The sequence below is a fragment of the Chionomys nivalis genome, chromosome 12 (genome assembly GCF_950005125.1).
Source record: "Chionomys nivalis chromosome 12, mChiNiv1.1, whole genome shotgun sequence".
Lineage (NCBI taxonomy): Eukaryota > Metazoa > Chordata > Mammalia > Rodentia > Cricetidae > Chionomys > Chionomys nivalis.
The window spans coordinates 53,022,462-53,038,473 of NC_080097.1; the positions used below are offsets into that span (position 1 = coordinate 53,022,462).

At 44.2% G+C, this 16,012-nt stretch overlaps 1 protein-coding gene across 3 annotated transcripts in view; it reads left to right on the plus strand.

Moving 5' to 3' along the window:
• The window catches only part of Atp8a2 (ATPase phospholipid transporting 8A2), a 568,530-nt gene that overhangs the window by 113,873 nt on the left and 438,645 nt on the right, over positions 1-16,012 (plus strand). For all 3 annotated transcript variants that reach the window (XM_057785806.1, XM_057785804.1, XM_057785805.1), the window contains exon 3: positions 15,425-15,524. In XM_057785806.1, the coding sequence (XP_057641789.1) occupies positions 15,425-15,524 (100 nt within the window). The remainder of the gene's footprint in view (positions 1-15,424; positions 15,525-16,012) is intronic.

Consider the following 16,012-nt stretch of genomic DNA (forward strand, 5'->3'; position numbering starts at 1 on the left):
CCGTTCTCTAACAGTCTGAGTCTGGTGTCCCTTCAGATCTTGCTTTACTAGTGGTGACTCCCAGAGCTGACACCCCTGCGAGTCACCGTTGGTGATGGGGGTGACTTTCAGAAACACAGCTGGGCAAATGCAGTGGAACGGGAAGCTGATCTGGTGTCAGTCTTCCAATCCTGCAACTCCTTTGTGTGTCTATTAGAGCCCACCTCACCTGTCCCATCTTTGTTCAGGAAAAATCAAAGGATACCATTAGCTCGGAAATGGATTTTGAGAGGTTGGGGGTGGGGTAATTGGTTCTGAGAAGCCATAGGATTAGCTTTTGGAAGGATGGAGGACTGAACCTCGTGTCCCCTGAGTGACTCTTAGGGGTTAGGAGAGGAGCCGTGTGCAGGAGCTGAAGGGGCTTCTCAGCCTTCCTCCACCACTCTCCAGTTTTGGTGACTTTTCTGTGTAGCTGAGGCTGCCTTTGAACTCTGAGTCCTCTTGCTTCTACCTCCCAAATGCTGGGATTTCAGGTGTGTGCTTCTATATCTGGCCACCTGGTCTGTTTTTGTATAATTTTTTTTTGTGTGTGTGTGCCACAGACATCTTGTCACGGATCCATGCAGAGTGACCCTTGGTTTGAGCTGCACAGCCCATGCTCTGGGTTTCCCCCTGGATCTAAGTCCTTTGCACACAGGTCCTGATCCTGTCTGTCTTTGCCTGAGCACTTCATCCACCAGAACCTCACACACATTTGCACTCAGATCATCACTCTCAACAGACAACATGCCCGGTGTCCTCCCCGTCAAGTCACCAAGAGGGTCCATGACCCTGCTTTTTATTTCTTTGGAAGTGGCAGCCTGGTGGAGGGAATGAGAGTGTGTGTGCAAAACAGACCCACAAGGGCAGTCTTACAAGGAATGGTTTGAATAACTGCAGAAGAGGATACAGAGGGGTAAGCAAAAAACCAAGAGCCTCCATTCTGTAGAAGAGAAGTAAACTGGTACACTGGACTCAGCCCCACCTGCCCCATCCCCATCACGACCTTCACAACCTCATCTCTCCCCTCTCACTAATTCTGCCTTATTTTGAACCTAAATTGATTGTATGTTTGTTTGTTTGTTTTGAGACAGGGTTTTTCTGAAACATCCTCAGTTGTCCTGGAACTAGCTCTGTAGATCAGGCTGGCCTCAAACTCAACAGAGATCTGTCTGTCTCTGCCTCCTGAGTGCTGGGATTAAAGGCGTGTGCCACCACCTCCTGGCCTTTTTGGAACCCCAAATTTAAGGTGCCCTGGAGGCAGGAATTGGTTTTGTTCCTTGTTTGTATTAAACTCTGGACAGGGACAGCTGTAGTTATAGACACTTGGAAAAGCAGGTGGCAACGCAATCTCAATGGGTCTCAACTTCTTCACTGGAGAAACGAGGAGTGTGGAACCAGGGAACTTTTGAACCTGAGGTAATTGATACAAAACATTTTGTCCACATGGGACAAAATACTCAGAGAAAGCCCAGGATGCTCAGTTTCAGGAAGTGCCTCATCAGTAAACTGGGAGGGCATATGACTTGTGATTGACAGATGCAGTGCTCTCCATTGGCTTGCCCTCCAAATTCTGCTTTGAAAAGATAAACAAAACATGGGGTTTTAAAACTTCTACACAGAGGGAGCATTTCTTCTCGGAGCCAGACACCAGTAGAACCGAGCGCACTGTATGAAAATATGAACTGAGCACTTTTGCATTCATGGATTTTTTTTTTTGTAATTGAATCTGTAACAACCTCACTAGGATTGGGAAAGTGTAACTCTCAGCATAGTTGTCCCTTGCTGTTCATGGCAGACTGGTACCAGGACCCACTCAGATGCCAAAACCTGAGGAGGCTCAAGGCCTAAGAGTAAAATGGCTCAGTGCGCACACAGAACCTATGCACACCCTGCAGCAACTTTCGTCTCCTCTCAGTGAGGTGACAACACACTGTATTGTCCAAGTAGTTCAGTACATGAACATTTCCCCAAATATACCTTATTATTTATTTTATTTGTAATTATGTGTGGGGGGTGTGCATATGAGTGCACATACCCTTGCGGACCAGAAGAGGGCGTCGGAGCTCCTGGAGCCAGAATTTCTGGTGCTTGAGAGCTGCCTTGTGTGGGTGCTGTGAACTGAGCTCTGACTCTCCCTGAGAACAGCAAGCCCCCTGACCTAAGTTTCTAGCCACCCCCTTGTTTATTTGTTTGCATCCAGAAGTGTAACATGAAGGGACCTGCTTGTTGGGGTTTATGTCCTGCCCAGTTTCCCACAGCCAGCAAGCCCCAAAGAGAATCACACAGAGATTGCCAATAAGTTATAAAACTGATTGGCCCATTAGCTCAGGCTTCTTGTTAACTCTTATAACTTATATCAACCCATTATTCTTATCTATGTTAGCCACATGGCTCAGTACCTTTCTCAGTGGGGCAGTTCACATCTTGCTTCTTCGGTGGTCTGGGCAGAACTGCAGAGGGAGCTTCCTGCTTCTCAGAATTCTCCTGTTCTCATCGCCCCGCCTCTACTTCCTGTCTTGTTGACCCACCTATACTTCCTGCCTGACCAATCAGCGTTTATTTAAAACATGATTGACAGAATACCCAGAATACAGACAATTCTCCCATACCACAGAAGGATGGACACCAAGGACTGATGTTAGAACCTGCTGGTGTGAGCATCTGCTTTGGTCTTCTGTACTGAAGCCTCCCTCGAGCATTGTTTAAATTTGGTTAGCCTAGTGTGGAAAAGGTAGCGCTAAAGAAATCAAAGGGTAAGTCCTGACCCTGTCCTGGGTGGGCTCTGGATCCCACAGGGAACTGGTCACTACTGGCAGGTGCATGTTCCCCATGTGAGGTAGGGCTGTGGTGCATGATAAATGACTGACGTGTGTTAGTCTCATGTTCTGAGAATACTTTGCAGTCTGAGACAGGCTGTGCGTGTCATCCAGAGAATGCTGTGTGTCTAAAGCGATGGGAGGGAACTGTATTTCTGTAAAGTGTGTGGGCTCTACAGCTTCAAGTTCTTGTAAACAGAACTAAACCTAGAGGAACTGAGTACAGGAGCTACATTTTAGGATGACTTAACACCTCTGTAGAATGGTTAGTTTTAGGGCAATTTTTGCCTAATGAGCTATCTTGACTACTTAGGGAAATTAGAAGTTTAGAAGCTGGATAAAAATTGAATTATCTCTACCAAATTTGAGTAGATAAAACCCTTTCAGGTGTGAGAGTGAAGTAATTTTTTGTGGAATATGAATTATGATTATTTATCAAATGGGAGGAATTGTTGGACTGTTAAGTCAGTTAAGCCGTTGTCTGTAATAGAGATTGTTGTTTTTTCCTGGTCTCCTTTGCCTCATGAAAATAGCAATGAAGTTTCCATCCTTTGGCACTTGGCTATCACAGTTGTTGGCTGATCCATCCACTCTTATGGACACTCACTCTGAACACAGGTTGACGATTGGGTGCCTTGCTCTGTGTTAGGTCCCAAAGTCAGAGGGGGAATTGTGTTGTTGCCCAACGTCAGAGTGCTTACCCAGCGTGAGTAAGGCCCTAAGTTCCATCCCCAGCACAATGAGAAATAACCACAGGTAAAGCTTGGGGTCTCCAGTGTGGAGAGGTGAGCAGAGCTTACTCCATGCTGTCTTCCGGAGAGAGGCATTGGTGATCAGGCCACATGTCTAAGTGTTCTGTTTGGGCTCTTGCCTGTCTTGTAGATGGTTGGCTGCCGTTTTGAGCATTTGAAATTTTACCTCTAACACCCCCATCCTGGAGAGAGATCGGAAAGCTGGGTGCTGTTCAGTGATTTCCTGCTGCACAGTGAGTGTCCGTCTCCGATTGTCACGGAGTCTCCCGTGACGAGACTGATTTGGTCTCCAGGAAGTGCTCTTTATTGTGTGGATGGTGAAAACCTGACAGGCTTCCCCTTCTGGTTGTGAGATGGACTGAATGCGTGCCATAGCTTGGTTAATTCCTACCTTAGTTGACCTCAGAGGATGCAGGGACACAGGGATCTGGGTGCAGTAAAGAGTAATTATCTCATCTGAAAAGGTTTTGAAGTAAACGTTCGGAGCAGGGCAGGAAGCCCAGTGTTAGGATACTTTCTTGGTGTGTGCAAGGCCCTGGGTTCTGTCCTTCTGTCGCCAATCTCTCTCTCTCTCTCTCTCTCTCTCTCTCTCTCTCTCTCTCTCTCTCTCTCTCTCTCTCTCTCTCTCTCTCTGTGTGTGTGTGTGTGTGTGTCTGTCTCTCTCTCTCATCAGCAGTTTAAATATAGAGTAAGAGCTAACCTTTCCTGAGAACCCACTACACCCCAGCTGTAAAGGCTGTATTTCTGTTAACTTACTTGATGATTTTTATTATCAGATATAGAAACTAAGACCTGGAATGGTTGAATAACCCATTCAATGTCTCATAGTGAGCCAGAAATCTGGTTTGTGGCAGCCATGGTCTGCCAGCAGAAAGATACTGAGACCCGAATGCTGAGAAATTCACATACAGGGTCCTCCTCCCAATCAGTACATACAAGGAATGGCCTAAGAGAAGGCAGATCGAGACATTTCATGCTTGATAGTAAGCTTGGGCTTCGGAATGCCAGGGGATAAGTATCTCTGAGCTGAGCAGGTTGTATATTGCTGTGGCTCACGCTGACCCAGGTCCTGGGTCAAGAATCCAGCATACAGCATGTTCTCCAACACTAACTGTTATTGAGTCCTAGAGTGGTTTTGAATATGGCACTATTCTGTTGGAAAACAGTTGAAAATGAATTGGGAGATGGTGGTGATGGGAACTTCTAACTAGCCAAAGTAGCCTTGGAAGTGATGAACTATGGGAAAAATAACTAAGTATCTCCAGAAATCTTTAGGTGTTCAGCCTTATTGCAACATGATATCATTAAAAAATGGTTTTACTGTCAAATATTGAGGTCCATTACTTTCACTGAACATCTGGTCATGTTTCTGCTACCTAAAGGGGACTAGATTTCAACAAAAGTGGTCTTGTTTAGGTTGGACAGACGTAAGTTGAAGAATGCCTATCTCACCCTCCTGTAGGGTGATGTATGGAGGAAAATGCTAGGAAAATGTCAAGCTGATATAGCACCCGCAGTCAAAGAGCTGTGATGTATGATGGTGACATTCAGAGAGGGTGAGCAGTGTAGTGTATGCATTGTGAGTGTGTGCATGCGTGCATGGGCATGTGCATGTGTGTGTGTGTGTGTGGTGCATATGTACATGTCTGCATTGCCCATGGAGCCCAGAAGGAGGCAAGGATCCCCCGGAGTTATAGGTGGTTGTTAGCTGACTGATGTGGGTACTGGGAACTGAACCCGGGTCCTCGGAAAGAGGAGCAAACACTCTAAACTTCTGAGCTATCTCTCCATCCAGCCCCATTTCTGTTACTATTCCTAAATATTTTGATTATTTTCTAATTCAGTTAGACTCACTTGAGGGGAGATGACAGAATTTTTTGTTTGTTTGTTTCTTTTTCTGTCTATGCAGCACATACAAAGGTCCCTGTTCACCTTGGCACTTAACACTGACTCCCTCTGGGGATGCACTGGGGACTATTCTATAAATAAAGCAGGGAGGCCATATCCAGGAGACATGTTGTCTTGGGAAGGCGATGTAACAGGGACTCCTGAGCAGTTGTGTTCCAAGTGTGCCTCGTGGTTGTGGGATTGGATCAGGGCCCACAGCACGTGAGCTGAGGAAGCTTGAGGACGTGCCCACACCCAGGGAGAAGTGTACCGTCCTCTGCTTTCCATCCTGTGGGGAGACAGCCAGGAATCAATCGAGGACCCACCCAGGCTATTGTGATATGGTAGAGAAGAAGTCTGGGACATTGTCCCTTGCTCCTGCCAGCACTGGGTCTCCTAACTCTGCAGAGTAAGGGAGTGAAAGTAACTCGCTGTGTTAGTGGAGTTACAGGGGTCTCTTGTCTAGGGAGGCAATTCAGTTTCTGATGAAGAACTTGTTTTGTTCTAGCAGAGTGTTTGTGCCTTTGTCTAATTTGTGTGCCTTCATTGTTTGCTTTCCAGAAACATTTTGGAGTCGTTATTGTCATTGACTTTCAGTAAACAAAGATTTTCACATTTGAGTCATAGAATCTGTTTTGCCTTGGGAAAGTGAGCAAACTGTTGGTCAAATACTATGGATTTATCTTAGATTAATGAGGTTTTCATTAGTAGTAATTGGAATCATTAATCTTCACGTAGAAAGTTATAGAAAAATTCCAGGTGTACGTTGCCAAAATGATGACTTGGCAAGTGTTAGAAGCCCTGTCTTCTGAGAATCTGCTTTAGCACAAAGCATGTGGTATATCGCTTTAAGGGGCCCTCCAGAGAAGCTCAGGGTGGAGACACTCTTGTCTAGTCATGATGTCCAACCCCAAATTTTGATTTATGATTAAAAACTGACACTAACCATAGACAGGCAATTGAAGTACATACAAACACACACACTTATAGAATAAAAAATTTTAATGCATATTTTATTAATTCCTTGAGGATTTTACACCTTGTACTTTGATCATCTGTATACCTCCTCATCTCTTCTCAAATCCACTCCATCCTACCCTCCCAAATTTGAGTTGTTTTTAAAAAAACTCATCCAGTACAGTTAATGTTTCCCATGGACTCTTGCGTGCACGGCTGTCCACTGGAGCATGTTAGATCTACCAGGGATCACACACTTATAGAAAACTAACTTTCTCTTTACTGGTAGCTATCAATTGTCAGTAACTTCTTAGCTTGGGGTAGGGCTTTCCTTCCTATGCTGGGATTTTTTTTTCTGGCTTAATTTTTCAAAAGTCTTGTGCATGCTTTCATGACCTCTCTGAATTCACACATGCAACTACCCTGCTGTGTTTGGAAACACTGTTCCCTTGCTGTCATCCGCCACCTCTATCTTCACAGTCCTTCTGCCTTCTCGACTATAATGATGCTGAGCTTTAGACAGACGAGAGTATGTTATAGGTGCCCCATTAGGGATGAATACTCTACCGTCTCTTGTTTTATGCACCTTGACCAATTGTGAGTTTCTGTATTAATTTGTCTGCTGAGTAAGACGTTCTCTGCTAAGGTTTGAGAGCTGCACTAGCCTATGGGTACAGTGAGAAGTCAGTAGGTGTCAGTTTAATTCACCGTTCCTTTAGTAGAGCAATAGCAGTAGATGATCGCCTAGGGCCTACAACCCACCTGGACCTAGGTTCCAGGTCTCATAACTGTGCCAGGTATGGGTTCCTCTGAAGTGGTTGATTGCTTCCACGACAGCTGTGCCACTGATGCGTGAGTGGGCGTGTCTTGTCAGGATGGTCGTCGTCATGGCTTACAGCGTTTGCAGCTAGGTAAGGCTGATGATTGCTCTTCTCAGCAGTAGGAAAATCAGCCAGCAGGAATGAAGTTCAATGCCAGCTTTCTTCTTCCATATTTGTTGACGCAAGTAGGTGGTGTCTTCAGTAGTAGGGACTTACTATCAAGTTCTGGAGAATAACTAAGAACATTGGTGATAGTCTGTGTGTGGGTGTGGGATCCCATTGGCCAACCACTCGAAACAATGGCAACTCTTTGCTGGAAGTTTTATTTGTTCTCCTGTGGTGTCTAGATGGTATATTGTCCCCTATAATAGGGTAGCATCATCTAAACATTTTTTATGTGTACATGTACGTTTGTATTTTAGGAAGCTTCTTCGGTAATTGTTTTTATATGGCTTTTTCAGTTCTATTCTCCCACCCCATTTAACTTTTCCTGTTCCATTATTTCCATTTACCCACTTTCTACTGTATTATTTCTTCCCTCCCTTGGAACCCCACCCCCACAGCCCCTTACTAATTTCCTGACTGCTATGGGTATTTCAAATGAAACATACATATCTAAATACTAAAAGCTAGAATCTACCACCTCCCTGACAAGAATTCTTACCAATGAATACTTAAAGGATTCAAATAAGAACAAAACAAGAAAACAAGAGCTGAATACTGATATATGGGGACCCTTCTATAACCCTGGCATTTAGAAAGTATAGTCAGGAGGACCTGAGGTTCAGGTCTAACCTGGGCTGCACAGTATGACAGAACAGAAAAATAGCAACAACCTCAAAAAAAAAAAAAAACTTAGAAAAGGCTCAGTGGGTAATAGTGCTTGCTTGCAGGTTACCTGAGTTTGGATCTCCAGGACACATTCAAAAGCTTGGTATGGGCACACACACACACACACACACACACACACACACACACACACACACACTATACCCTACCTAGTGCTGTGGGGAACAAGGGATCAGAAGATTGTGAGAGTCCTGGCTTTTAGCCTAGCTCTGGCACAGAGAAGGAGTGAGAGCAGGGTGTGTGTGTGTGTTGGGGGGGTTGGGGAGTAGGGAGATTGCTTGACTGTGTTTCAGGGGAATAAGGTGGTGAGTGATAGAGCTGACTGACCTGAACCTGCAGGAATAGGGGTCCCTAATGCTGAGTGGGAGGACTGGAGATTGAGGCATAAAGAAGGCAAAAAGCAACAGCTCTGACCTTGAACTAACAGAGATCCATCTGGCCCCTGAGTACTGGGATTAAAAGTGTGTGCCACCACTACCTGACCTCTAGTGGCTTAACTTTGCACTCTGATCTTCAGGCCAGCTTTATTTGCTAAAACACAAATGAAATATGACTACATATTGTGATGTATAATAAAGCCATGTTCATGATAGAATCACGGTAAATTATAGAATATTGTGTAACCATTATAAAGAAGGACTTTATAATATTATGAGGAAATCTCTTATGAGTATTTGCATTGTGCTGTGAGCTGTTCACGATCACACCCACTTCTGTGTGTGCAATTGCATCCAGGACCCACAAAATCAGAATATAGTTCTGGGTTTTTACATTATAGTATGTCAAATGAAAAGGTCAATAGAATGTTGTAGGAACGGCTAGCATGTTGGTTTTGCACAAAGTATCCACAGTGGATGGATAAGAACAAAGCATATGGAGACATTCAAGTAGTGAAGTGGTTTTCAACTTCCTAATGCTGCAACCCTTCAGTACAGTTCCTCAGGTTGTGGTGACCCCAACCATAAAATTATTTCATTGCCATTTCATAAACGTAATTTTGCTACTGTTATAAACTGTAATGTAAACACCTGGTATGCTGGATATCTGATATGCGAATGCTATGAAAGGATCATTTGACCCTAATGTGGTCATGACCCACAGGTTGAGAACCACTGAAGTAGTGCCTTAGGCATCCTGTCTAGGAGGATTTGTGGAACTGCTGAGCCACACTGCAGTATGGTGTTGAACCACGTGCTGCTGTAGCGCTGACCAGCAGAGGGCACTGTGCTGTTGGTCTGTCTGCAGAGTCCTCTTAGGCTACAAGATAGAGAGAGGTGCTAAAGAGGATGCTTGATGTGGCTGGCCTTCTTAGAGATAGCCACATAAGAAAAGAAGCTACTTCTGCAGACCGTCTGTCTGCTTGGCCCCCTCGCTGTCTCATTTACACGATGTTGACATGAGTGAGTTGATACACAGTGTACATTTTGCCTTGACCTGAATGGGGAAAAGCTTGCTGGAGTAGATGACCCCTTGGGCTGTTGGCTCAGAAAAGGAGGATGTGGTTTGATGAAAAGAAGGAAGAAAAATGTCACGGGAATTTGGCAGAGGATAAAAGGAGCCAGAAATCGTCGTAAGGACTAGAACACCCCGCAATTAAGTGACTTCCACTTCAGAAGGCTGGGCTCTCTCTCTCTCTCTCTCTCTCTCTCTCTCTCTCTGTATGTATGTATGTATGTATGTATGTATGTATGTATGTATTATTGTGGGGAGCAGGGGTGAAATGGTAGGGTAGCAGGGAAGGGAGCCTGGTGCTGAAGTCCAACCAGCTCACCTCCAAAAAGGATGACAAGAAAGTTTATCCAAATGTGTATTAGAGCACTAATGCCGGCCAGGCCCTTGTGGAACTGGCCAGGATTCTCCCCGCTTCCATCCGTGAGCCTGGGGCTCCTCCATGGCTGCTGGCCAGAGGAAGTGGTTGTTGGGTGCTGATGGGAAGATACGGATGGGAAGGGCTGCCAGACCATTCTGTGGTGGGAGCAGCAGAACAACAAGCCGGTCTTTAGCCCAACATCATCTTCTAATAACAGCCGCTGAGGTGTGGTCACTCTGAAATTACTCCAAGAACAACTGTTCCTTCCTAATTCTATCTGGAGACTCTCTAATTTTTCACAGACGATATAAAACTAGTATGAAAAAAAAAGCATATACAGGTGGTTAAAAGTTCAAACAGTTGGACTTATCATGGAAGTCAACTAATAATCTTCATTCGGAATACTCTTCTGGAAGCAACCACTTTGGACTCTGTCTTGATTTCTCCTGTTGGTTTCTATCACACTACAAAATTAGAATCTGAAATGTAGCTTCCCTGCATGTGTGTGCATGTATTTGAATGTCTGCATATTACGATCATTGTGCTGAGGACGGGACCCAGCCTTACATGTGCTGAGAAAGTATTCTGCCCCTGGGCCACACTGTCCTTCCCTGTAAGTTTTTAAAATTAAGTTCAGACATTGTGTTCATGGAATTCTTTAACAAATGAAGACCCAGCTGACCGACCTTCGGGCTAAATGGCGAAGTGGTGGTCGTGGTTCCTTCTTTTGTAGTAAAGCTCGTTTTCCCCTCCTCACCTTTCAGCTTAAACAATTTTTGCATATTAAAATCCCTATGTATTTATACTATCCATGCTCTCTATATTTGTATTTTGTTTTATTTTTGCAGTGCTAGGCATGGAGCCTGGTCCTTGACACGCTAGGGGAGCCCTCGAGCGCTAAGTTTCACGCTGGCTCTTCTCTGCATTTTGGAAGTAATCCTGTCAAATGGTCTCTGTGTCTACACTAGCAAGCTCCTCGCTAGACAGATTGGTCACTGTAGAGCTATGTTCTAAAGTGGTTACTGCAAGACTTTCCTGGGTTATAGCCCCAGGGTTTGGCTGAAATATATGTTTTCTTTCTTTTTTAAAAAAGTAATTGCTTGTAATACTTATTTATGGTGTTCATTGGGATTCTTCAATTTATAGGTAGTGTGCAGTGATCCAGTAAGTCAGTAATTGCTATCCAGTTCTGTTGATGCCCCTGGTACAGTAAGGAGCTTCCCAAGGGCATGAAATGTGCAGAATACAGTGCAGTCTGGCTGGGTTATAAAAATCTGGAGTGTTTCTCTAGCTGTCTGTGTTACTAGCAAGAAGCCCAATGTCTAATTGTTTTTTTTTTCTCTTTGCAAATATGTTTTTTTATAGCTTTGTGTCTTTAGGAAACATGTGTTATAGTACAATTATAAACCTTTGCAGCAGGCTAGCACCCTTATAATATCTTACCCTGACTCATGTGTAACTAAATTCCTCCTTCCTCCACTCTGCCCTATAAATGGCTTATAGCAAATTCTGCTGCTTGGGGAAAAGTTTCTGCTTCTGTAGGGTACTTCGACAAATCCTTTTAAGCAAACTTAGTTATCCAATCAAAATGTATGTCACCCTAGACTTCTATGGGGGAAAAAGAGGGCGTAGAAAAGCTGTTTAACTGAACTTGGGGCCCAGTTTTGGAACCAATGTCCCTGCCCTGTTGCATGCACACAATACACCACATCCTGGCTTTTAACTCGGTTGTCTCATTTCATGGTCATTTCCAGCAACTCTGTCATCCCCCTGCCTCCTCTTCATACATTACCTTCCATGTTCATGTCTACCTGTTTTATTTTAGGATTTGCTGAGCTTAACCAGGACAATTTGGACATAACTAAAGGCAACGATTCTCTTTCAGAATCTATCAATAGCCAGCACTTCAGTGGTAAACCTTAGGGCACTATGAGCCCCTCCTTCTATGACTGATTGTTGCCAGGGCTAGCCTTATGTAAGCCCTTATGGGAGAGAGCATAGTTACTGTGAGCTAATGATTGCCATGGCTGTGTGAGTCTAGAGCAGTGGTTCTCACCCTTCCTAATGATGAGGCCATCAGATACAGTTCCTCATGTTGTGGTGACCCCTAACCATAGAATTATTTTGTTGCTAATTCATAACTGTAATTCTACTACTGTTATGTATTATAACGTAAATATCTGATACGCCACCCCCAAAGGGATTGCAGCCCACAGGTTGAGAATCACTGGTCTGGAGAATAGCCTTCCACGGCTCTTCAACTTCTATCTTCCTGCTCTTAAACACTTCCTGCCTCCTCTTCTGCAGTTCTCCCTGGGCCTCAGAGGGGGTGGTGAAAACGACTCCTTTAGGGGTGAGCTCACAGCTTTCATTTATTCTCAGAATCTTGGGCAGCCACAAGTCTGCATTCATCGCTGTTCAATGTCAGAGAGGCTTCTCTCTTAAAGGATGGGGGCAACTTTTATCTATGAGAATATGCATAGGTATGAGAATTCGGACCGCATACTTTGATTTTATGCCCAATCCTGTGTGTATGTAGGAGACAAACAGGAGTCCTTCAGTTAGAACTGAGCACTTCAATAGAACCTGTTAATCTTCATCACCATAAAATGAATAAATAATAAATGAATTAAGAATAAATAAACTTATAGAAAGAGATGCATAAGTTCTTAGGACATTTAATATTGTCTTCTTTTTTCTTTTCAAATCTTGGTAGTCTACAACCCCTTAGTGACTTCCCCTCCTCCTCCTTTCCTTGCCCTCCCCTCCCTTTCTCCTTTCCCCATTTGTCTCTTCCTTCCCCGTCAATTTTTGACCTGTTGACTTACTATGCAGCTTAACTTGGCCATGAACTCATGATCTTTGGCCTTGGCCTCCCTAGTGCTGGGCTTATGGGAGTGCGTTATCATGCTTGTCGGGTTTGGTAGCAGCTTGGTTCGGTTGTCCTAGGGATCAAACCCAGGCCTTGAGCATGTTAGGAGAGTGGGTGCTACTGGGTTTCACCTCAAGTCTGCAAAAATGAGCATCCTCAAGAGGAGATGGGATGGTGTCTTCCAGGGAGCTGGGAGGATGTGGGGTTCCCAGAACATGAACCTGAACACCAATCTGTACATTAAGTCAGCATCTTGTGTGGACTTCAACTTGACCTTCTGCTCTCTCAGTGGCTATTAAATGACACCTTTACTGTTGAGCAGATAGATGTGTGTTCTGCATGTCTACAAGAGAAGAGGTGGTATGGCTGCCTTCAAGGTTCTTGTGGATTTACTATTCACAGTTGGGAGATGTGTGCTAAGCTGCTTCCACAGGCAGGTTTCTGGAGGCTTCTTTGGGGGAACTCAAGCTTTGAGTCACTGGTGAAACTCATAGTTATCAGTCCCAACTTCTCTTGTTCTGGGGAGCCAGTGCAGCCAGCAGCTCTTCATGTGCACGGTCAGCATTATAGATGGTCTTTCTCCTGCCACATGGCTGCTAAAGCCCCTGCCACTCTATTCCCCTCACATTGTAAAATCTCACAATGTGAATTCCACAGCTGGACTACATTTAGATGGGAGGTGTGAACTACCTTGTCTTCTTGGGAGCTTCTCTAAAATCCTGCAGCCATGGTTCCTGAACCAACAGCACTGGCCTCCCGTGTAAACTGGATTTTGTGTCTTCAGAGGGACCTAGAATATCTCCTCTGTGCATCAGAGAGACAAGTGTATAGTGAGTTGTTTATTTATATAATTTTATAAATAATCATATTCAGTGCCACACAGTGATTCCAACCTAGAGGAATGGGTTGCTGGCCTTGCTCATTCTGCCTCAGGAGAAAACTTTTGGCTCTTTTTTCCTGTATCCGGCACATATTTCCTTTATTTTATTGGTGTAAGCAGCACTCCTGTCCTTCCCAGTTCTCCACCTTCATGGTATGGGCTCCTGAAACATACTCAGAACTCTGCTGAAGTGGAAGGTGTTCAACCTCGAAAGAGTTATTTGCTAGATGCATATGTATGTGTGTGTGCTTGTGTGTGAATGTCTGTGCACTGTGTGCATTTGTCACACAGATGGAATCCTAGGTTCTAATGTATAATCAGATGCTTTCTATAGTTTTACCTTACTGGTGTGAGCTTTTGTGCTTTTTAAACTGATAATTACTTTCAACCACCAGTTCTTTTCTTCTTTTCTTCCCTCTGGGAACCTCGAAAGTAAGAACGTGTTGTAGTTCTGAATTGTCAGCCTGGCTTTTGCTCTGTTGCTCTGGCCTCAGTTGCTATCAGGGCCTACAGAAGTTCACATAATCCTGTCTATGCTGTCTCTTGGGTTTTGGCCCCTCTGCTTTGGTTCTTCTGGTGTGTGCATTTGGAACCTGCTATACCTTGCATGACTATACTCAATGATAGGGTTAGAACCTTCAATCCCAGCACTTGAGAGGTGGAGGCAGGAGAATCAGGAGTTCAAGGTCAACCTTAGCTACATAGTGAATTTGAGAGTACCCTTGCCAACATGAGACCTTGTTTCAACAGCCAACACATAAAAATAAACAATACGTAACATAACTAAATAAAGAAAATGGTAGGCTTAGGGTCGTGCTTTCAGAGAGCAGCCGGGAGTCACTCTGCCTCTCAGTTTCTCTTTGGTTCAGTTTATTTCCTTGTTCATTGACTGCGGTGTCCTATGGTGGGGAACAAACATAGGCAAAGTGCACATTTTCCCTGTTCCAGTAACCTCTTCTGGGGACAGAGAAATAGTGTCATCCCTCAGTATCCAGTCAGGATTCATTCAAGACCCCTTGAGATATGAAAATCTCTGGCTGTTAGTCCTTTCTGTAAATGCAGTTGCTTATGCATAGAACCCACACACCTCCTCCCGTGCTCTTCCCGTGCTTTTGGATTACATCGAGAGGACAATCAGATTATATCTCATTGCAATATAAATGCCATGGCAATCATCACTATAGTGTGCTGATTAGAGAATTAGAATGGAAAAGCCTGTATTGTTCAGTTCAGATACCGTTTCCTTCCAATCTATGAATGCAGAGGACTGATGTATGAATCAAAGCAGAGGCAACATGATCTGAGAGTAACCACCGTGGGTTTGAAGGCAGAAGGGTGCTGTAGGATTTGACCAAATTTAATGGAAGCTAATGATGTAACTGGGATGAGATGAGAGAAAGATCACACATTAGAAGGCTACAGGGTGAAGCGAGAGAGTGGCCAGGTGAAGTCTGAGCTAAGGTTGCCAAGTGAAGGGTGCATGGTGGGGACGGGGAATGGAAGCTCTTCAGGTGTGGGTGAATCCACAGTGTGTCATGTGCATAGGGCTTCACTGAACTGCTTTTACACATGTGTTACTCTTAGCATGTAGCTCCAAGATGGGTGTAAATGGCCTGATCACCACATGGGAAAATTGAATGTGTGCATCAGAGTTTGAACTGAAATCATCTGGGAAGCTTCTCTGATCAGCTGTGCCCTCCTTCCCAGGACATGCTGTTAGGAGTCACTTTGTTTAGTGGTCTTTGCTTTGTTCTTTCAGTACGGCCAAGTACAGCGTGTTGACATTTCTACCTCGATTCTTGTATGAGCAGATTAGGAGAGCTGCTAATGCCTTCTTCCTCTTCATTGCCTTATTACAGGTAATTTTTTAAGTGCTTAAAATTTGCAAATTCAATTACATGTAAAGTGAAATTTTTTTCTAGTGAGTATCTTTACTGGAAGAGTGTTGGAATATTTGCAGATAGTTCCCTTCTCAAATTATCACTGGAGTAAGCAGACATGAACTTGTATAAAACAGACACAGGAGGGAATGCCTTGAGAAGAGTCGTTACTAAAAGAGGAGGGGGAACTGGTTCTCGTGGGTCATGCTTTTCATGTTCACTTTCTCTTTTTTATTAATACGCATTCATTATATTAGATACTATATTCCATTGTGATGTTGTAGACATATGTACCATACATGTATTTTGACCATGGAGGTCATACTTTTAACCCATTTTCCAAACACGTAAACTACATAATTAGTTTTGAATTAGCAGGCCTTTCGTTGTATAACAGAAATGGACTAGACTAGTGAGAGTGAGGGTTGAGTTCCATGCTTTCCTGGTGCGGGACAATTGTCTATATT